This window comes from Pongo abelii, chromosome 18 (assembly GCF_028885655.2).
Source record: "Pongo abelii isolate AG06213 chromosome 18, NHGRI_mPonAbe1-v2.0_pri, whole genome shotgun sequence".
Classification (NCBI taxonomy): Eukaryota; Metazoa; Chordata; class Mammalia; order Primates; family Hominidae; genus Pongo; species Pongo abelii.
Genome location: NC_072003.2, coordinates 22034663 through 22057928, shown reverse-complemented (window position 1 = coordinate 22057928; position 23266 = coordinate 22034663). Strand labels below are relative to the sequence as shown.

Sequence of the window (23266 nt, the reverse complement as noted above, 5' to 3'; positions counted from 1 at the left end):
AGGAAGCGGAGGTTGCAGTGAGCTGAGATCACGCCACTGCACTCCAGCCTGGGCAACGAGAGCGAAACTCTGTCTCAAAAAAATACATACATACATACATACATACTTCCGCACTTCAAAGACACAATTATGAAAACAAAAAGACAAGCCACAGACTAGGAGATCCTATTCTTGACAAAGAAATAGTGTCAGAAATATATAAAGAATTGTTACAACTGGCCAGGTGCCTTGGCTCATGCCTCTAATTCTAGCACTTTGGAAGGCCAAGGTGAAAGGATCGCTTGAGCACAGGAGTTTGAGACCAGCCTGCACAACAAAGTAAAACCCTCCGTTTCTACAAAAAATTTAAAAATTAGCCAGGTGTGGCAGCACATGTCTATAGTCGTAGCTACTGGGGAGGCTGAGACGGGAGGATCACTTGAACCCAGGAGGTCAAAGCTATAGTGAGCTGTGATGGCACCACTGCACTCCATCTGGAGTCACAGAGCAAGACCCTGTCTCCCAAAGAAAAAAAAATTGTTACAACTCAACCAAATAACACAATTTTTAAATGGGCAGGCCTTGAATAGACATTTCACTATAGATATACAAATGTCCAATAAGCATGTACAAAGATGCTCAACATCACTGTTAGGGATATACAAATTAAAACCACAATGAGGTACCACTTCAAACCCACTAGGATGGTAGGAGGGTTATAACAAAAGTGATAGGCCAGGTGTGATGGCTCAGACCCGTAATCCCAGCACGTTGGGAGGCTGAGATGGGAAGATCACTTGAAGCCAGGAATTCAAGACCAGACTGAGCAACACACCATGGCCCTGTCTCTACAAAAATGTTTTAAAAAATAAACTGGGCATGGTTGTGGCTAATTGTAGTCCCAGCTACTTGGGAGGCTGAGGCGGAAGGATTGCTTGAGGCCAGAGTTTGAGGCTGGAGTAGGCTATAATCACACCACTGCACTCCAGCCTGGGTGAGAGAGACCCTGTCTCAAAAAAAAAAGAAAACAGAAAAAAAAAAGATGGACAACGCCGAGTGTCAGAGAAGATGTGGAGGAATTAGAACCCTCATGTAAGTGGTGCAGCCATTTGGAAAATAGTTTGGCAGTTTCTCAACAAGTTAATCCTAACTTACCATATGACCCAGCAATTCCATTCCTAAAATTTTACCTAAGAGTAATAAAAACGTAAGTCCACGCAAATAATTGTATGCAAATGTGCAGAGCAGCATTATTCATAACAGCCAGAGAGTGGGAATAACCCAAATGCCCATCAACTTGTTAAGATAACCACACATTAGAATACAATTCAGCAGTAAAAAGGAACAAAGTACCCACATGTACTATGACGTGGATGAACCTCAAACATATTATGCTAAAGAAAATAATCCAATTAAAAAATGGACAAAAGAGCTGAAGAGACATTTCTCAAAAGATGATACACAAATTAGCCAACAAGTATGTGAAAATATGCTCAGCATCACTCATCATCAGGGGAATCATCAAATGAAAACCACATGAAAATGGCTACTATCAAAAAGACAAAAATAGGCTGGGCATGGTGGTATGTGCCTATAGTCCCAGCTACTTGGGAGGCTGAGGTGGGAGGATCACTTGAGTCTGGGATTTCTAGGCTGTAATGCAGAATGATCATGCCTGTGACTAGTCACTGCACTCTAGCCTGGGCAACCTCATCTCTTAATTAAAAAAAAAACAAAAAGAAAGAAAAAAAATGCTGATAATACAGAGAAAAGGAAACTCTTTTTTTTTTTTTTTTTTTTTGAGACAGAGTTTTGCTCTTGTCGCCCATGTTGGAGTGCAATGGTGCAATCCTGGCTCACTGCAACCTCTGCCTCCTGGGTTCAAGCGATTCTCCTGCCTCAGCTTCCCAAGTAGCTGGGATTACAGACAACTGCCACCATGTCCAGCTAATTTTTGTATTTTCAGTAGAGATGGGGTTTCACCATGTTGGCCAGGCTGGTCTTGAACTCCTGACCTCAGGTGATCCACCTGCCTCAGCCTCCCAAAGTGCTGGGATTACAGGCGTGAGCCACCACACCCAGCCGAAAAGGGAACTCTTATACACTGTAGGTGGAAACGTAAACTAGTGTAACAATTCTAGAAAACAGTATGGAAATTTCTCAAAAAACTAAAAATAGAACTACCATATGATGTAGCAATCCCACAACTAGGTTATCATTTAAAGAGAAGAAAATCAGTATATCAAAGAAATACCAGCAGTACCATGTTTATTGCAGCACTATTCACAATAGCTAAGATATGAAATCAATCTAAATGTACACAAATGGATGAATGGATAAAGAAAACAGGGTACACACACAGGAATATTATTTGGCCATAAAAAAAAGAAACTGTAATTCACAGCAACACGAATGAGCCTGGAAGCCATCACGTTAAGTGAAATAGGCACAGAAAGATAAATACTGCATGTCCTCACTCATATGTGGGAGCTATGAAAGTTGAGCTCATAGAAGTGGAGAGTAGAACAGCGACAACTAGAGGCTGGGAAGGGTGGGGCAAGGGGAGAACAAAGAGGTTGGTTAACAGGTACAAAATTACAGCTACACATGAGGAATAAGTTCTAGTGTTCAATAGCACCTAGGGTGACTATAGTTCAAAATTTATTGTGTATTTTCTTTTCTTTCTGGTTCTTTTTTTTTTTTTTTTTGAGACAATCTCACTCTGTCACCCAGGCTGGAGTGCTGTAGTGCGATCTCAGCTCACTGCAACCTCTACCTCCCATGTTCAAGCAATTCTCGTGCCTCAGCCTCCCAAGTAACTGGGATTACAGGGGTGTGCCACCAGGCCCCGCTTATTGTGTATTTTCAAATAGCTAGAGGAGAAGATTTTGAATGTTCCCAACACAAAGAAATCAGAGATGTGTGAGGTGATGAATATGCGAATTACTTGGATTTGATCATTACACATGGGATACATGTATCAAAATATATCACTCTGTACCCCATAAATATGTAGAATTATTATGTATCAATTAAAAAGGCACATTATACTATGTGAGAGAAGCCAGATCCAAAAGATTATCTATTGAATAATCCCATGTATATGAAATATCCAGGAAAGGCAGATTTATAGAGGCAGAAAACAGACTTGTGGTTTTCTGGGGTTGGGTATGGCAGTGGGGTTTGATTACAAACAGGCTTGGGGGAATCTGGGGAGGTATAAAAATGTTTTAAAACTAGATTGCGTGTTACTTGTACAACTCTATAAATTCAGTAAAAAAAAATCAATGAATTACACACTTATAATGGGTGGACTTTATGATATGTAAAATATGCCTTAATAAAGCAGCCACCGGGTACCACCCCCCCCCCAACACACACAAAAAAACTTCACCATATAGCAAATTAGCCTGGCTAATTTTTGTATTTTTAGTAGAGACGGGTTTCACCATGTTGGCCAGGCTGTCTCAAACTCTTGGGCTCAAGTGATCTACCCGCCTCAGCCTCCCAACATGCTGGGATTACAGATGTGAGCCACTGTGCCCGGCCTTGACTATGTCTTTTGGATAAAGAAGGCAGTCCTTAATGTATTGTTGAATCGTTACTATTAGCCAGATGTGGAGTTGATGAAACACACTTATGATTATTTTGTTTGTGAAGACATGAATCAAATCTCCCCCAGATGTAAACCTCTTGGAAGACACGGTTCTAAACTACAATAATCTGTGGAGAGATGCTGCCAATGCAAATATTGTGAAGAAGCACTTGTTAGTTCAGATAGTTTCCCACTCAAGACACTCAGCTAGCAACCCTCTCCACGGGCTTCCAGGATGAGAGGCCTGGCCTTCGGGACTATTTACTCTGTAAACTAACAACAGCGATTGAAGAGAAACAGGCGTGGGTTTGCCTCTCAACATGAAACACCAAAGAAATCACCCCTACTATACAAGGAGTCATCTTAAAAGACTTCAAGTGTCCAGTGTGAAGACTCCCGGACTCTCCTGTCTTTCAAAAGAACAGATGAGAAAACAAATGTCACATTATCATAACATGGAATGAGAATGGGATCTGTCCTTTTGAACTAAAATGGCAGTTCAGAAATCCTTCGTTGACTCTGCTCTGAAAATGATAATTTAATGAATTATTCCTTTCCAAATGTGCTTCTGAGCACATTTTGCTGAGACAGCAGGATCTTTAGGACCAAGAAATATAAGCTGTTTTCCACATAGTACTCGTTCTTGTGGTTCAAGAATTGTCACTGGCTTAACCAATTCATCAACAAAGAAGATTCAACGTATGTACCTCTCCCAATGCTGTAAACTTCTCCTTGTCACATAAGCATGCATAATATGTCTGAAATATTCATTTATTAGGGACACACGTCATTAATCCCAAAGATACCAAGCCAATGTGGTCAAGGAATCCCGATAGAAAGTTGCTCAATCTTTAGTGTGTACAAATCATAAATGTGTCAGGGGTTGCACCATGGTTAATGTACTGCACAACACATGGGGTATCATCAGTTCTGTAACCTAGGGTGAAGAGTGCTCCCTGGAGTTGTGCAGTGCACAACCTGTGCAGCTGCATATGGTAATCCTGGGATTAGCCATCTCATAAAAACACAGATTCATAATCACAGCTTTTCACAGGAAGTATATGAAAAGGAAAGGGGTGAAAAAACAAGAGTAAGACCCTGCAGGTAGGCCCCTGAAAACTCTAAGTCTCACAGTGGAATTTTACATAGGAAATTCTGGGTGGGGGCGGGGGGATCACTAGATCTAACCTGGATGACTATTTTTAGAGCCTTCACTTTCTGGTCTGAGGCCCAGGCATCCTTCAGCGATTGGTTGAGCTCCTCTATGCGGTTCACGTAATCCTGCTGAGTCAAGTTCAACAGCTCCTTTTGGGAACCCTGTGGGGAGAAGGCAGAAGGTGAAGGCATAGCAGGAAAAACATTGCTCGACTACACCCTTATAAAGAATACTAGGTATTGGCTGAGTTTTGGTCTCTAAATTTTCCTCATATCCCCGCCACGATTGACCGCTTTGCCTTGTAATTTGCAATCAAAGAGGTTCTTTTGAGTTTTCTGACAAAGATGGACAGAGTGCTGTGGGTTGAAAGGCTGGCCTTGGAAGCAAGTCAGACCTAAGCCACCTCCCAGCTCGGTCACCCAGTAGCTTTGTGACCGTGGGTGAGCTACTTTCCTCTCACAGCCTCATCTGTGAATTGAGGTAACAAGACTTACCTCATTCAACCAACTGTGGGCCTCCTGTGTGCAGGACATAGGACTAGATGCTTGAGACACAAAGACATTTTTGCTCAAGATTCCCAAGCAATAAGACATGACAGGGTATTTCAGCCCTAATGGAGCTTAAGATTCTGAAGACAGATGGATATTAACTCAAACTGAGATAAATGCTCAGGAGAAAACACAATTCTATGGGGACACATATACTGGATCTGAGGTGCCCATTGAAAAAAGTGCAACTGTTTCATGGGCTACTAAGGAAGAAAAATATGCTGATCACTGACAGGAACCAACTGAGGAACATATACCCCAATTTCAGAGATATTCAAATGTGAGAGAAATGGTACATCTCAGATTGGAAGAAATATGGTAACAAAGAAATGGACTGTAAACTGCGATGGGGGGATCAGGAATGGCTTCCTAGAGGAGTGATACTTGAGACAAACTCTCAGGGGAGTACAGGTACTGCAGAGTGTGGTGGTGTTAATTAGACCAAGGAGAGAGTAATCAGGACAAAAAGACAACCATAGCAAAAACCCTTGGCAGCTGAGCAAGGGATCGTCACGGGGATGAAATGACCATGTAAGTAAAGACTTGGCATGGTCCCTAGTGCACAGTAGATGCTCCTTAACCCTGAGCTATTGTTAAGAGGCTCTTCACACAACTCACAGGAATGAAGGTCATGCGAACACGGGTGATGAGACCTGGAACCAAATGTTTATATGTATATTTCCTACAATCCAAAGTGAAAAACTCTTTATTAAAGAAATAAGAGTAGGCTGGGCATGGTGGCTCACGTCTGTAATCCCAGCACATTGGGAGGCCGAGGCGAGTGGATCACTTGAGGTCAGGAGTCTGAGACCAGCCTGGCCAACACTGTGAAACTCTGTCTCACCTAAAAATACAAAAATTAGCTGGGCACAGTGGCACGTGCCTATAATCCCAGTTACTCGGGAGGCTGAGGCAGGAGAATTGCTTTAACCTAGGAGGCAGAGGTTGCAGTGAGCTGAAATCGCACCACTGCACTCCAGCCTGGGTGACAAGAGTGACCTGCAACCTCCATCTCTTGGGTTCAAGCAATTCTCCTACTTCAGCCTCCCGAGTAGCTGGGATTACAGGTACCCGCCACCATGCCCAGCTAATTTTTGTATTTTTAGTAGAGACAGGGTTTCACCACGTTGGCCAGGCTGGCCTTGAACTCCTGACCTCAGGAGATCCACCTGCCTTGGTCTCCTAAAGTGCTGGGATTACAGGCATGAGCCACCGCACCTGGCCAAGATTTTTTTTTCAAGAAATTCTGTATTTGTTGGTTACATTTACCAATGTTTAAGTGTTGGCAAAAGACTCACTTTTTCTTCAAAGTACATGTAGGCCAATTAAAAGATTCCTGTGGGCCATATCCAGCCAGCCGGAGCAGCGTCTGTTGCAAAGCAAGGTCTTTGTACTCCATAAGGCTGCTTCTCAGGGAGGTGACTCCAGTTGGGTGTTTTTTTTTTAGACAAAGTCTTGCTCTTTCGCCCAGGCTGGAGTGCAGTGGCGCAACCTCAGCTCACTGTAACTAACCTCTGCCTCCCAGGTTTAAGCAATTCTCCTGCCTCAGCCTCCCGAGTAGCTGGGATTACAGGCACCCACCATCACGCCTGGCTAATTTTTGTATTTTTAGTAGAGTCAGGGTTTCACCATGTTGGCCAGGCTGGTCTCGAACTCCTGACCTCAGGTGATCCTCCCACCTTGGCCTCCCAAAGTGCTGGGATTACAGGCGTGAGCCACCGTGCCCAGCCTTGCAGTTGGTTTTTACCATTAGACACTGTCGCTAGGCGACCCAGCCTTGCTCAGGCATCACAATGAGAAAAGAGGCCTCTAGACAAGCAGCCCCCAGTCAGGCTTCCGTGAGCTCGGCCAACTGCACCCTGGCACCCTTCCCTGGATGGAGTCATTGCCTCGAGAGGACCAAGCACAATGCACAGCCCGGGAATTAATCAAAGAGCAGCCATCGAGGTTGATCTCACTTGGCAGAAGGAAGGAAAAGCTCTCCCTCTCCCTGCACTCCACAAATGACTTGCTCACCTCCTCAAAGTCATCCAGCTCCTCCAGCCGGGTCCGAACCTTCTCTGACATTGCCAACGTGGCAGTCCCAGCTTTGCCTAAACAGAATGAATTTACGTCACACAGGTGGCTTTTCTCGTGCACCAATACCCCCAGTGGAGGCATCTTTCACTCTACACTTCATCGTGAATAAAGACACAAGGGAATGATTCCATTACAGAAAACTATCCCAGATTTTCAAAGCAACTTCCTTATGTAACCAGAATTCCATCGAAACATTTCCCACTTAGAAGCTGCCCCTGGGAGCCCAGTGGGCCAGCCTCAAAGAGGTTAACCGCTGCATTTGAGATCTAGAAACTTTGCTCTGTATCATCTGTTTATTCCTAAAGAAAGGCAGTCCAGATAAAGATGCCAAAAATCCGTCATTTAATTGTTTTCTATGAACAAAAGGCTCTCTTAGGCTCTTACTCACAGCGTAGAATTGTGCTCTTCTGCTAACAAAACAACCATCTCACTGTCTACCCAGGGTGGAAACACTAGGGCTTCAAAGCCCTCTCTTCGAGCAAACAGGACTAGCTGTGCCTCCTTCCAGCATCTGTCAGCACAATTTCGCCATCAGCAGGGACTGGTGGAGGGATGAAGGAAAGGCCCCCAGGCCACAGGCCAGCCACAAGGCAGGGCGATGCATCTAGCTGACTGCTGCCCTCTGCGGCCATCTATTTCAGAATCCTTCCCCCATCTTAAGGGGGCCTCTGCTCTAGTACTTTTTTTTTTTTGAGATGGGGTCTTACTCGGTCATCCAGGCTGGAGTGCGGTGGCGCGATCTCGGCTCACTGTAACCTCCATCTCAAAAAAAAAAAAAAGAAAAAAGAAAGAAAAAAAAAGAAATGTGGACTTAGGGTCGAGCTGCAGAACTCTTTTTGTAAGCCTGACAAATGTTTTAGGTTTTGAGAGTCACAAAGTGTCTGCTCCAACTACTCAACTCTACTGTTGTAGCACAAGAGCTGGCATAGATAATACGTAAACAAATTGATAGGGCTCTGTTCCTATAAAACTGTACTTAAAAAACAGGCAGTGGACCAGACTTGACCTGCAGCATGCAGTTTACCAACCCCTGATCTGGGGATACCCCTAGCAGTGGAATGCTGGATCAAAGGGTTGGCTCATTGTGTTAATCCCTTTGAGCTGCTATAACAAAATGCTACAAAGTGGGTGGCTTATAAATAAGAGCAATGTATTTCTCGCAGTCCTAAAGGCTGGGAAGTCCAAGATCAAGGTCCCAGCAGATTAGGTCCCAGTGCCTGATGAGGGCCTGCTTTCCGGTTTGGTTCATAGATGATGCCCTCCTGCTGTGTTTTCACTTGGTGGAAGGGGTGAGGGGAGTGTCCTTGGACCTCTTTTATAGCGCACTAATCCTATTCATGAGGGTTCCACCCTCATGACCTAATCACCTCTGAAAAGGGCCCATCTCCTAATACCATCATCTTGGGGTTAGGATTTCAACATATGAATCGGGGCAGGGGAGTGGGGTTAGGCACAAACAACCAGACCACAGCACCTGTCTTCAAATAAAATAAAAAATGCAAAAGTGTTCTACAAGGTGGTTGTGCCATTTTACATTCCCACCAGCAGCATATGAGAGCTCCTATTGCTCTATATTCATACCAAGTCTCCTGTTGAAATGTGATCCCCAGTGTTGGAGGTGGGGCCTGGTGGGAGGTGTCTGGGTTGTAGGGGAGGATCCATCATGAATGGCTTGGTGCCATCCTTGCAGTAATGAGTGCGTTCTTATTCTTAGTTCCCATGAGAAGTGGCTGTTGAAAAAAGCCTGGCATCTTCTCCCTCTCTCTCCTCCCTTCTCTTGCCATGCAATCTCTGCACATACCTGCTCTCATTTGCTTTCACCATAAGTGGAAGCAGCCTGAGGCCCTCACCAACATCAGATGCTGCACCATGCTTCTTATATAGCCTGTGGAACCATAAGCCAAGTAAACCTCTCTTCCTTATAAATTAGCCAGCCTCTGGTATTCCTTTATAGTACCACTAAACAAACTAAGACACTTGGTATCATCACTCTATTTGATCTTTACAAACTGGTGGGTACATGCTGGTATGATTTACCTTTTATGGTCTGGGATCAAAATTCTGTCCATAACAAGCTGGGCGTGGTGGCTCACACCTGTAATCTCAGCACTTTGGGAGGCCGAGGCGGGTGGACCACTTGAGGTCAAGAGTTTGAGACCAGCCTGGCCAACATGGTGAAACCCTGTCTCTATTAAAAATACAAAAATTAGCTGGGCTTGGTGGTGCACACCTATAGTCCCAGTAACTCAGAAGGCTGAGGTGGGAGAATTGCTTGAACCCAGGAGGCGGAGGTTGCACTGCACCATGGGTGACAGAGCAAAATTCCATCTCAAAAAAAAAAAAAAAATTCTGTGCATAACAAAGCTGTTCCCACTCTCTTGATTTCTAACGTGCTGTCTCACCCAGCAGAGCCGTGGGGAGAGTGGCAGCTGCCACATCAGAGACCTGCAATGAACTATGATTGTGCTCATCTGCACCCCAGCAGCACATGATCCGTCAGTTGCTCCAGAATCACCTTGGGGCATCAAAATAGGAATTCTGGGGTCCCATCCTGCAAGATTAATTGAGCAAGTGGGGGCCAGGCATCTATATTCATACAAAAGTTCCTCAGGAAATCCTGCTACACGGCAGTTGGAGACACCCTGGTCCAGAGCTTCTGACTGTGTGTCTTAGGAGAAGAGGCTGAGAACTGCATTCAGGGACCAGTGGTCTATAAGACTAAGCATGCGACCCCCCTCACCAACATATCTTATTGCACAAGGGAAAAGACTGAGGGCAAGGGAAAGCCTCTCTAAACCCCGGTCAGTGAGGAGGCACAATGAGGGGGAGACTACTTCCTCTGTAATTCTTAAACAGTAAGCTTATGTTTTACTCCTAGTAACCTCTTTGGTTTTGTTTGTTTGTTTGAGACAGAGTCTCGCTCTGTCACCCAGAATGGAATGCAATGGCGCGATCTCGGCTCACTGCAACCTCCGCCTCCCAGGTTCAAGCGATTCTCCTGCCTCAGCCTCCTGAGTAGATGGGATTACAGGCGTCTGTCACCACGCCTGGCTAAATTTTTTTTTTTCTTTTTTTTTTTAGTAGAGACGGAGTTTCACCATGTTGGCCAGGCTGGTCGCGAACTCCTGACCTCAAGTGATCTGCCCACCTTGGCCTCCGAAACTGCTGGGATTACAGGTGTGAGCCACCACACCAGGCCGTATTTTTTTTTTTTTTTTAATACGGAATTTCACTCTTGTTGCCCAGGCTGGAGTGCAATCTCGGCTCACTGCAACTTCCGCCTCCCAGGTTCAAGCGATTCTCCTGCCTCAGCCTCCTGTGTAACTGGGATTATAGGCATGTACCACCATGCCCAGCAAAATTTTGTATTTTTAGTAGAAATGGGGTTTCACCATGTTGGCCAGGCTGGTCTCAAACTCCTGACCTCAGGCGATCTGCCTGTCTTGGCCTCCCAAAGTGCTGGGATTACACAGGAGAGCCACCGTGCCCGGCGTTTTTTTTTTTTTTTAAGATGATATTTCATTCCTGTCACCCAGGCTGCAGTGCAATGGTGCAATCTTGGCTCACTGAAACCTCCGCCTCTCAGGTTCAAGCGATTCTCCTGCTTCAGCCTCCTGAGTAGCTGGGATTACGGGCGTGTGCCACCATGCCCAGCAAATTTTTGTATTTTTAGTAGAGACGGGATTTCACCATGTTGGCCAGGCTGGTACCAAACTCCTGACCTCAGGTGATCCACCTACCTTGGCCTCCCAACGTGCTGGTATTTGGTATTTTTTTAATTCATGCTCTAAATAGGTATTTTATTTCTACGTCTATCCACAATCTAAGAAATAGCAGCTCCAACTGAATCAAACATCAGAATCATATCACATAAACTTTTTTCCTTTGTAAAATTATATTAAAAGTAATGCCAGAATTTTCCCATCAAAACAACAACAAACTCATCTTACCTTTTTCAGATCCCATAAACAGATTCTGCAGAGACATAAAATTCATTAATATTTTAAAAATCTAAGGCAGTATGTTCATTGTTTTCCAACAAAGCCATTTACATACCCAAGAGAAAGAAATATGTATTCAAAGAAGGAAAATACAGTCACTAAAAACCACCGGAGATTCAAATTTCTACTCAAGTCAGGGTTCTCAAAGTCAGCAGACAAATACTAAAATTTTTGATATGCCAGCAGAGTCACATAATAGAACTATTTTTAACCTACTCTGAATCAGGGTTTATCACCCTCTACACTACTGCCATTTGAGGCCAGATAACTTTTTGTGGGAGATTAGTTCTGTGCACCGTTGGATGTTTAGCCACATCTCTGGCCTCCACCCAATAAATGTCAGTACCACCCCCAGAACTGTGACAGTCAAAAATGTCTCTAGATATTGCCAAATGACGACCCAGGGGTAAAAATTACTCCTGGTTGAGAATCGCTGCTCTAAGTTGACTCTGTACAGTTGAAAGAAAAAAAAAAAAAGACTCAATTTAAATAGTCCAGCAATTCTGCCTGTCATTCTGTTCAATGAGTACACACCCTGGGAGGAAAAAATGAAGAGAAGAGGCGTTGTGGCCAAGCGTTCCCCGTGGCCTGCCGAGTTCACTGTTTCCTCCGGGGCACAGCCCCATGTGTAGATGGACACGCTGCTACATTTCTCAGCCTCCCTGCATCTATGCGTGGCCCATGACCACACCTTCAAGATAAATGTAACTGAAAGTGTTGGGGGACCCCAAGAAGTCTTCCTAAATGGGAGGGGGCGCATCTTTCTTTCCCTTTCCTCCCTCTGTCTACCAACACGAATGTGAGGCAACACTCAACACAGCCGAGGAATAAGAAAGAACGCGGCGGAACCCTGACGCCCTCGGAGCTGCCAAACCAGCCCTGGATTCCTCTCCTCAAGACTTCTCTCCAGTGTAAGGAGGGATACAGGGTCACTCTTGTTTACAATGTTAGCAGGGGCTTTAGTTCTAAGCAACTGAACCCAATCCTAACTCACACAGGCATTAACCTGACTGGGTTGGTCTCAGCTCTCCTGAGTCTTTCCTTCCATAGCAATTTGCCTAGTGGAGGGTAAGCCTCGAATTTCATAAGTGTCTTGAGGCCAAAGCCAACTACTTCACCTAATGGCCATCCAGAGAAACAGTACATTTCCAGCTCCAGGAGAAAACCCAGCTATGTGGGACTTACTGAGTGACACCTTTCTCCTCCAGTGTTGTGCTCTCCTCCCTTAATTCATTTTTAAAATTAATTAATTAATTAATTATTTTTGAGACAGGGTCTCACTCTGTCACCAAGGCTGGAGTGCAGTGGCATGATCTCTGCTCAATGCAACCTCCACTTCCCAGGTTCAAGCAATTCTCATGCCTCAATCTCCCGAGTAGCTAGGATTACAGGTGCCCGCCACCATGCCCGGCTAATTTTTTTAGTAGAGATGGGGTTTCACTGTGTTGGCCAGGCTGGTCTCGAACTCCTCACCTCAAGTGATCTGCCCACCCTGGCCTCCCAAAGTGCTGGGATAACAGGCATGAGCCACCGTGCCCGACCTCCCCTCTTCATAATTCAAACCTCCTCCCAAAGACAAGACTCTGCTGTTCTAATTCTTTCTCTGGCCTGTGCCACATCCCTGATCCTTAACATATTTTTTTGGGAAACCTGTCAGCACATTTTTCTGCCAACAACACTGACATACTACGTGAAGCCTTATATTTGAGCTTTTAAGAGAAGTAGAAAAATAAATAAATAAGTGAAACTTACAGAGCCCAGGACTTGAAGCAACATAACAAAAAGAAATTACTACTAACTCCAAAGTAGACCCTGGGAGAGGGTCTCCTGGTACTCACAATAGACAGCTTTTCGGTAGTGGTGTACCGGGCAAGGATTTCTCCCCGTTTGTTGGCCCAAGGCTCAAAATCCAATCCTACAATGGAGTTATCATCTCTATCACGTTTCTTCCTGGAGCTGTCCTAAAGAAAGGCAAGATAATCTCTTCAGCAGCAATATCATTTTAATCTTTAAATATATACATATATAAATAGAAGGCAGATAGTCCTTTACTGTGGAATAAAAGAGATCTGTCTCAAGTTTTACTATCATAAAAAAAATTACAGCGCCAGGCATGGTGGCTGACGCCTGTAATCCCAGCACTTTGGGAGGCCAAGGTGGACGGATCACTTGAGGGCAGGGGTTTAACACCAGCCTGGCCAACATGGTAAAACCCCATCTCTACTAAAAACACAAAAATTAGCCAGGTACATGCCTGTAGTCCCAGCTACTCAGGAGGCTGAGGCAGGAGAATCTCTTGAACCTGGAAGGCAGAGGTTGCAGTGAGCCAAGATTGTACCACTGCACTCCAGTCTGAGTGACAGAGCAAGACTCCATCTCAAAAAAAAAAAAAAAAATCAGGCCATTTCATCACAAGTGGACAATAAATGTACCAAAAAATGCTCAAACTCATTATGAATTAAGGAAAGGATAGTTGGAAAAGACCACTTTTTCAACTATCAGAATGTCAGAGTTAAAATGCTGGCTGATGTCAGGCTGGCAAGGATGCAGGGAAACAGGCCCCTCTTCAACATCACTGGTGCAAATACAGACTGGTTAACTCTTTTTGGAGGACAATTTGGTGATAGCCATCAAAACCTTAAATACACATTGCCTTATGCCAGCAAAGAGATGGAGTCTCGCTCTGTTGCCCAGGCTGGAGTGCAGAGGCGTGATCTCTATTCACTGCAATCTCCGCCTCCCGGGTTCAAGCGATTCTCCTGTCTCAGCCTCCCGAGTAGCTGGGATTACAGGTGCGTGCCACCACGCCCAGCTAATTTTTGTATTTTTAGTAGAGATGGGGTTTCACCACGTTGGTCTGGCTGGTCTCGAACTCCTGATCTCGTGATCCGCCCGCCTCAGCCTCCCAAAGTTCTGGGATTACAGGCGTGAGCCACCATGCCTGGCCAACCAGCAAAGAACTTCTAGGAAGCTATCCTGCAGAAATCCTTGCAGACGTGCACCAAGATGTGTATATGTTTGAGACACATGGTGCACTGCTGTTTGTACCAGCAAAACCCAGAAACTATCTGGGATATCCTCTATCTGATGGATACATCAGTAGAGGAATGGCAAATTAAAGTAGGTAAATCCAGTCTTTAGAATACAATAAGGCTGGTCAAAATAATAAGGTTGTTCTAAATGTACTAACATGGATAGTTCTCTAAAACATATGGTCAAGTTAAAAAAAAAAAAAAAGTTGGCTGGGCGGCATGGCTCAAACCTGTAATCCCAGCACTTTGGGAGGCCAATGTGGGCAGGTCACCTGAGGTTAGGAGTTCGAGACTAGCCTGGCCAACGTGACGAAACCTTGTCTCTACAAAAAATACAAAAATTAGCCAGGTGTGGTGGCACATGCCTGTAATCCCAGCTACTAGGGAGGCTGAGGCAGGAGAATCACTTGAACCCAGGAGACAGAGGTTACGGTGAGCCAAGATCGTGCCACTGCACTCCAGCCTGGGCAACAGAATGAGACTCTGTCTCAAAAAAAAGAAATTAAAAAAATTAAATTAAAAAAAAAAAGTTGTGGGGTGCAGTGGCTCAGGCCTGTAATCCCAGCACTCTGGTAGGCCAAGGCAGGAGGATTGCTTGCCCCCAGGACTTTGAGACCAGCTTTGGCAACACAGTGAGACCCTGACGCTACCAAAAAATCCAAAATTAGCTGAGCGCAGTGGTGCACACCTGGAGTCCCAGCTGCTCGAGAGGCTGAGGCAGGGGGATTGTTTGAGCCCAGGAGTTTAAGGCTGCAGCCAGCTATGATCATGCCACTGCAGTCCAGCCTAGGCAACAGAGCAAGACTATCTCCAAAAAAACAAGTCACAAAACAGCAGTTCCATTTATGTGACAGTGGTAAATAATATACGAAACAGAGGCCAGGTGCAGTGGCTCATGCCTGTAATCCCAGCACTTTGGGAGGCCGAGGTGGGTGGATCACGAGGTCAGGAGTTCGAGACCAGCCTGGCCAACATAGTGAAACCCCATCTCTACTAAAAATACAAAAATTAGCTGGGCGTGGTGGCACGTGCCTGTAGTCCCAGCCACTTGGGAGGCTGAGGCAGGAGAATCGCTTGAACCCGGGAGATAGAGGCTGCAGTGAGCCGAGATCACCCCACTGCACACCAGCCCCGGTGACAGTATGAGACTTCATCTCAAAAAAAAAAAATATATATATATATATGAAACACAGCATAGGATGATGATTGAGAGCATGTATTCTGAAGTCAGACTGGCCGGGTTTCAATCCCAGCTTGGATGTGACTTGTTATCTCTATCCCTCCACAGCTGCCTCTTTAATGAGGATTCCAACACCTCTCACAAGGTAGTAAGAGAACCAGATATGAAATGCACCCCAAAAAAATGCCTGCCATGCAGTAAGTTGATGCTGTAATTATTTATATATGAGTATGTATGGGAATGCTCAGAAACTGCTGTCGGAAGTATCTATGAAAATACAGGGGAAAAGCTATGGAAGAAGACACATTACAGCCATCATTCTCACAACTGCCAGGGTGGAGATTGGAATGAGGATTGCTCTACGTGACTTTATCTGTAGTGTCTGACTTTTTCACATCAAAATGAGTGATTTACTTATATAATTATGTAAAAAGATTTATAAGAAGAATAAAATTAAAATTAAAAATAAATTTTAAGAGCCAGGTGCAGTGGCTCACGCCTGTAATCCCAGTGCTTTGGGAGGTTGAGGCAGGTGGATCACTTGAGGTCAAGAGTTCAAGACCAGCCTGGTCAATATGATGAAAGCCCATCTCTACCAAAAAACACAAAAATTAGCTGGGCGTGGTGGTGCATGCCTGTCCCAGCAATTCGGCAGGCTGAGGTGGGAGAACTGTTTGAACCCAGAGGCGGAGGCTGCAGTGAGATCGCACCACTGCACTCCGGTTTGGGTGACACAGCAAGGCTGTCTCAAAAAAAATTAAATTAAATTAAAAAATAAAAATAAATTTTAAAATGCTTTCAAACAAAAAAGAAACAAAAAGACTTCACAGAGCTACACCAGCCTCTCATGTCAGGATGACCTGAACTGTTCCAACCAGAATGTACCGTGTGCATTACTTGTGCAACTTAAAAAAGGGGAAGAAGCTTTAGGAGGCTCAGGTGGGAGGATTGCTTGAGGCTTGGAGTACGAGACCACCCTGGGCAACACAGCAAGACCCCGCCTCTACAACAAAATAAAAAATTAACCAGGCACAGTAGTGTGTACCTATAATCCTAGCTATTCAGGAGGGTGAGGTGGGAGAACTGCTTGAGCCCCAGAGTTGGAGGCTGCAGTGAGCCATGATCACACTACTGCACTCCAGCCTGGGTGACGGAGTGAGACTCTGTCTCTTAGGGGAAAAAAAAGGGCACGGCACGAGAAAACCACCCATTCCTGCACCCACAAAACCGACCCCCACTGGACGACCGTGGCCGGGGTGCATTACCGTGGCAGCTGCCAAGGCTGCGGGGTCAGCAGTGGCTGCAAACATGGAGAGGGGGTCAGTCCCATCGAGGACGCTGCTCAGCGGGTCCACCACGGAGCTGGAGGAGGAGGAGGACGTGGAAGAAGTGCTTCCTTTCCGGTTCACTTTCTTTGTCTTTGACTCTGTGACCTGTGAGGAAAATTTCTGGAAGTAAAACGGAGCTCCCACAACTCTCCCCAGTGAAACACTCCAGTGGGTACTTTCCTCCCATTCTGGTAGTTGAATGGATGGTTCATTTGCAGCAGAGACTTATCCACCTGCAGGGGATGCTTAGCTTTTGTAAGAAATGGACATGACTCAGGATCACAGCTGTCGAGGAAGGGAAAGTAGGAAGTTAGGGTTAGGAAGTGTTAAAAAAATTAATTGAGAGGTCACTGGACTGAGATGGCTACAGCACCTGGGGTTCCCTATGTAGCAAACCAAAATCCAACTCAATATAAGTAGCAAAATGGAACTTAAGCTTAAGCAGTTGCAAATCGCCAACTACCCGCTAACTAGAGACTACCAATCAAAACCAACAACTAACATCTAAGTAGGGAATTTCTACTTTAACCAGGTACTTTTTTTTGTCTTTCTCCCTTGAACACCTCATAAAAGTTAAGTTCTCTGCTGGGTGCTGTGGCTCATGCCTGTATCCCAATACTTTGGGGTGCTGAGGCAGAAGGATCACTTGAAGCCAGGAGTTTGAGACCAGCCTGGGCAACACGGCGAAATCCTATCTCTACAAAAGATACGAAAATAATTCAGGTGTGGTGGTACATGCCTGTGGTCCCAGCTACTCAGAAGGCTGAAGCGGGAGGATGGCTGGAGCCCAGGAGGTGGAGGTTGCAGTGAGCCGAGATCGCACCACTGCACTCCAAGCTGTTAAATTTATGTGGTCTCTGCCCCCAGTTCCTCCCACAGAGCTCCTAATACCCTAGGAGATTTCCTGGGTGATAGGAGCATCTTATGTCCTAATAAGGTGACTCCCGATGGGCTCCTGCAGAGCTTCAGGATGGGGTCTGGTCATCAGAAAGACCAAGCCATGATTAGAAGCTTGGAGCTTTCAGCCCCACTCCCCATCCTTTGGGAAGGTGAGAGGGCTGGAGACTGAATTAATAACCAATCATGCCTATGCAACGATGCCTCAAAAAAAAAAAACCATAAAAAATGGGGTTTTGGGAGGCAGAGGTTGCAGTGAGCTGAGACTGCGCCATTGCACAGCAGCTGGGCGATACAGTGAGACCCTGTCTCAAAAAAAAAAAAAAGGGGGGGGGTTTGAAGAGCTTCCAGGTAGGTGAACAAGAACACATCGAGGTACCTGGAGGGGACATGAAAGCTCTGTGTGCCCCTTCCCCTGGGCCTCACCCCACGTACCTCTTCACCTGTATTCTTTGTATATCCTTAATAATAAACTGGTAAGTATAAGTAAATACTAAATAATAAACTGGTAAGTATAAGTAAATGTTTCCCTAGTTCTGTGAGCCATTATAGCAAATTATTGAACATGAGGGAGGGAGGCATGGGAACTCCCAATGTGTAGCAAAGTTGGAGTTTCTGAAGTGAAGATGTCTTTTTTTTTTTTTTTTTTTTGGAGACAGGGTCTCGCTTTATCACTAAGCCTGGAGTACAATGGTGTGATCACGGTTCACTGTACCTTGGACATCCTGGGCACAAGCAATCTTCCTGCCTCAGCCTCCCGAGTAGGTGGGACTACAAGCACACCATCACACTCTGCTAATTTTTTTTTTTTACTTTTTGTAGAGGTGGGGTATCACTATGTTGCCCAGGCTGGTCTCGAAACTGGGCCCAAGGGATCCTCCCATCTAGCATCCCAAAGTGCTGAGATTACAGGCATGAGCCACCACACCTGGCCAGGGCTGTCTCATCGAGGACCTTGCCCTCAAACCTGTTGAGTCAGATGCTAACTGCCGGTGATGGCTGCCTGAATGGAGTTGAACTGCAGTTTAGAGGAGGCAGAGAAGCACCTCCCATTGCGGTACATTTGCTGTTTTTGTCTGCCTGGCACCCATTCCTCCACCTCACAGGCTTAATACTTAATACCCCAATTTTTATTTGAGAAAACATCTCTCCCCCACACTCAGTTCCTACAGGCCTGGTGGGGTGAACTCTGTTCTCAGTTCCCAAGGTGAGCATTAGACCTACCCCAATCTATCAACTTATTCTATACAGCAGGTCACCAATGCTGGTTCAGGGTAGGGCGCATAACAAAACTGGGTCAATGAAAACTGCTTGAGAAAAGCATTTTCCTGCTGCCGCTGTTGCTAACCTAACAGGATAGGCCTGGAGCTACAGCAGCTCTTCTCAGCTGTTCTGTTATGGTATGGGTGTTAAATCAAGTTTAGCCTAAAGCTGTCTCCTTATGTATTTTAAGTTTGGCCTAAAGGTTTCTCTGCACATAGTGAACTATAACCTCACCGGACATGTAAACAGAGTGTAACCTACTCTTGTGCCAACCACCAAGTTTTGGCCAATTAAAGGGGGCCAACTGGGCCAGGCACAGTGGCTCACACCTGTAATCCCAGCACTTTGGGAGGCTGAGGCAGGCGGATCACCTGAGGTCAGGAGTTCGAAACCAGCCTGGCCAACATGGTGAAACCGTGTCTCTACTAAAAAGACAAAAAAATTAGCCGGGCATGGTGGCGGGCACCTGTAGTCCCAGCTACTCAGGAGGCTGAAGCAGGAGAACCGCTTGAACCCGGGAGGCAGAGGTTGCAGTGAGTTGAGATGGTGCCATTGCACTCCAGCCTGAGCAAGAGTGAAACTCCGTCTCAAAAAAAAAGAAAAAAAAAGGTGGGGCCAACTGTTCAAATTGGGTTCAAATAAGGCAAATGCTGAACTGTAACCAATCTGGCTGTTTCTGTACCTCACTTCTATTTTCTAAATGTCACTTTCCTTTCTGTGTCCATAAATCTTCTACCACGTGATTGTGCTGGAGCCTCTCTGAACCTACTCTGGCTCAGGAGGCTGCCCGATTCATGAATTATTCTTTGCTCAATTAAGCTCCATTAAATTTAATTTGGCTGAGAATTTTCCTTTTATTTTTTTGAGACGGAGTCTCTCTCTGTTGCCCAGGATGGAGGGCAGTGGCATGATCTGGCTCACTGTAACCTCTGCCTCCTGGATTTAAGTGATTCTCCTGTCTTAGTCTCCTGAGTAGTTGGGACTACAGGCACACGCCACTATGCCCAGCTAATTTTTGTATTTTTAGTAGAGATGGGGTTTTGCCATGTTGGCCAGGCTGATCTCGAACTCCTGACCTCAGGTGATCCACCCGCTTCAGCCTCCCAAAGTGCTGAAATTATGGGTGTGAGGCATGGAGCCCGGCCAAGAATTTTCTTTTAACATGGGGAATGTGCACCTGAGAATGAACGCAACTGTGGCTGTGGTGAGGTCACCCACAGCCACACAACAGCATGGGGATTGAAGGGGTCCTGGGAGGTTGAATCTCAGTCTTGGGGTCTTCTGCTTCATGCAATCATCTCCATGCATTCCCAGAGCCTCCATGCTGACAATCACATCTTCTCTTCTCCCCAACATGACAACCGTGTAGTTCCTATTACTTGCTAATAAGACAGTACCAACCTGGCAGAGAGGAACCAGCCAAGTCTCTTGCCTGCTTTTGTTTTATTTTTTAAATAAACCCACAGATAGACTAAGATGCTATTCAGGACAGCACTCTCTGCTGGCAATTAGAGTGACTCTTACATTCCAAATACAAAAATTAAAAGTCAAGATACATTTTGTTGACACAGCCAAATCAGGAACAAAGTCATCCCATTCACAAGGCAACCTCACTAAGGAGGAAGGAAGGGAGTAAAAATGGTGCTGGGTGAGGCCAATATTACAAAAAAGAGGCAGTGAACAAACTGGTTGATTTAAATATGCAGGCCGGGCAAGGTGGCTCACTCCTGTAATCCCAGCACTTTGGGAGGCCAAGGTGGGTGGATCACCTGAGGTCAAGGGTTCAAGACCAGCCTGGCCAAAATGGCGAAACCCTGTCTCTACTAAAAATAAAAAAATTAGCAAAAATTAGCCAAGCGTGATGGTGCATGCCTGTACTCCCAGCTACTTGGGAGGCTGAGGCAGGTGAATCGCTTGAACCTGGGAGGCAAAGGTTGCCGTGAGCTAAGATCGCACCACTGCACTCCAGCCTGGGCTACAAAGTGAAATCCATCTCAAAAATAAATCAGGCTGGGCACGGTGGCTCACGCCCGTAATCTTTGTGAGGTGGAGGTGGACAGACTGTCTGAGCTCAGGAGTTCGAGACCAGCCTGGGCAACATGGCGAAACCCCATCTCTACTAAAAAAATACAAAAACTTAGCCAGGCACGGTGGCGTGTGCCTATAGCCCCAGCTACTCGGGAGGTTGAGGCAGGAGAATCGCTTAAACCCAGGAGGTAGAGGTCAGAGGTTGCAGTGAGCCACCACTGCACTCCAGCCTGGGCGACAGAGCAAGACTCTGTCTGAAAAAAAAAAAAAAAAAAAAAAAAAATCACATATGCAAAAGTGGCTACCACTGGCAAAATGGAAAAGACTCAGGAAGATTGTCTTTCATTTCAAGGGATAAGAATATCATTCAGAAAGACCCTTAACAAAACTTACAGTTATGGGTTTCAGAGGGTGATAGTCCCCAAACTCCAATGGTACAGCCTCTAGTCGGCATGATGCAAATTCAGCTTTGTAGTTCCTATTCCTGGAGTGCCTGGTAAACAGCAAAACACAGCCAATTAGTGGATGGGGGTACTTAAAACGCTAAAAAACTTCTGATGAGACTTCTTCAATGACAAGGTAGTTTAGAACAGCACAATATTCCCACCAAAGTCAAAAAGAAACTACATTTAAAAACAAATTTTTTGGCCAGACGCAGTGGCTCACACCTGTAATCCCAGCAATTTGGGTGACCTAGGTGGGCGGATCGCTTGAGGTCAGGAGTTTGAGACCAGACTGGTCAACATGGTAAAACCCCATCTTTACTAAAAATACAAAAATTAGGTGGGTGTGGTAGTGCATGCCTATAATCCCAGCTACCTGGGAGGCTGATGCAGAAGAATTGCTTGAACCTGGGAGGTGGAGGTCACGGTGAACAAGATCACACCACTCCACTCCAGCCTGCCTGGGCCACAGAGCGAGACACCATGGCAAACAAAAAATGAAACACAACATTTTAAAATATCTGTTTGGCCGGGCACGATGGCTCACGACTGTAATTCCAGCACTTTGGGAGGCCAAGGCAGGCGGATCATGAGGTCAGGAGATCAAGACCATCCTAGCTAACACGGTGAAACCCCGTCTCTACTAAAAATACAAAAAATTAGCTGGGCATGGTGGCACATGCCTGTAATCCCAGCTACTTGGGAGGCTGAGGCAGGAGAATCGCTTGAACCCAGGAGGCGGAGCTTGCAGTGAGCTAAGATTACGCCACTGCACTCCAGCCTGGGGGAAAGAGTGAGACTCCGTCTCAAAAAATATATATATTTGAAGGTATAAAGAGCTGCCAGCATACTGGACTTGTCATGCCACACACCAGAACAAAGGGAAACTCACTAAGGTGACTCTAACACTCCTTGCCCAGCTTTCTGCTGAGGGCATTTGTGAATTCTCAGCACAGGACAAGAGGCTGACGCCAAGCAGAGGGCAGCTGTGAGGCAGCAGAGCAGCTAAAAGGGCTCTAAGGAAACCTCACAGAGCTGCACAGATAAACAGGAGTTCAGGGCTATTAAGACAGCCAGGAGGAAAAGGAGAGAGCACAGAGAAGACAGAAATCCAGCCCAGATTTCCCCTCAAGGTATTTGCCCATTGAGCCGCATAGGGCAAGAGAAAGGAGCCACGCAGAAAGGAGATGAAGAGCTCACCGTGTTTTCATTGGTTTCTTGAGGGTTCAACAAGAGAAAGGATTCGTGAGCTGGAAAATAAAGGGGGAGACTGAAGCATGGAGCAGAAAAAGCACAGGAAGACGGACAGGCAGAATTTCAAAGACACAAGCAACGTGAAGAGAAGGCCTAACACACATATAACTGGAATCCCAAAGAGGAGGAGAGAGAAAATGTGTAAGAACAGTCTCTGAAGAGATAATAGGTGAAACTTTTCCAAAACCAAAGAAAGACATCAAGCTACAGACTCAAGAAACATCTGTGGCCCAAGCAGGACAAGTACAAAAGCAAATAAACAAAACACACTTGGAGCCTTTATAGTAAAATGTATAGAAACCAAACAGAATTTTTCCTTTTCTTTTTTTTTTAAAGTTTTTTTGAGAGATGGTGTCTTCCTATGTTGCCCAGACTGGTCTTAAACTCCTGAGCTCAAGTGATCCTCCTGCCTCAGCCTCCCAAAGTGCTGGGATTACAGGCATGAGCCACCATGCCCAGCCTTCTTTGAGCATTTTAAAGATA

At 45.6% G+C, this 23266-nt stretch overlaps 1 protein-coding gene across 1 annotated transcript in view; it reads right to left on the bottom strand.

Moving 5' to 3' along the window:
- The window catches only part of VPS35L (VPS35 endosomal protein sorting factor like), a 145166-nt gene that overhangs the window by 114465 nt on the left and 7435 nt on the right, over positions 1-23266 (bottom strand). Inside the window, 6 exon segments of the mRNA NM_001132616.1 lie at positions 4763-4891; positions 7295-7371; positions 11308-11332; positions 13197-13319; positions 16836-17003; positions 21480-21579. Of these exon segments, the coding sequence (NP_001126088.1) occupies positions 4763-4891; positions 7295-7371; positions 11308-11332; positions 13197-13319; positions 16836-17003; positions 21480-21579 (622 nt within the window).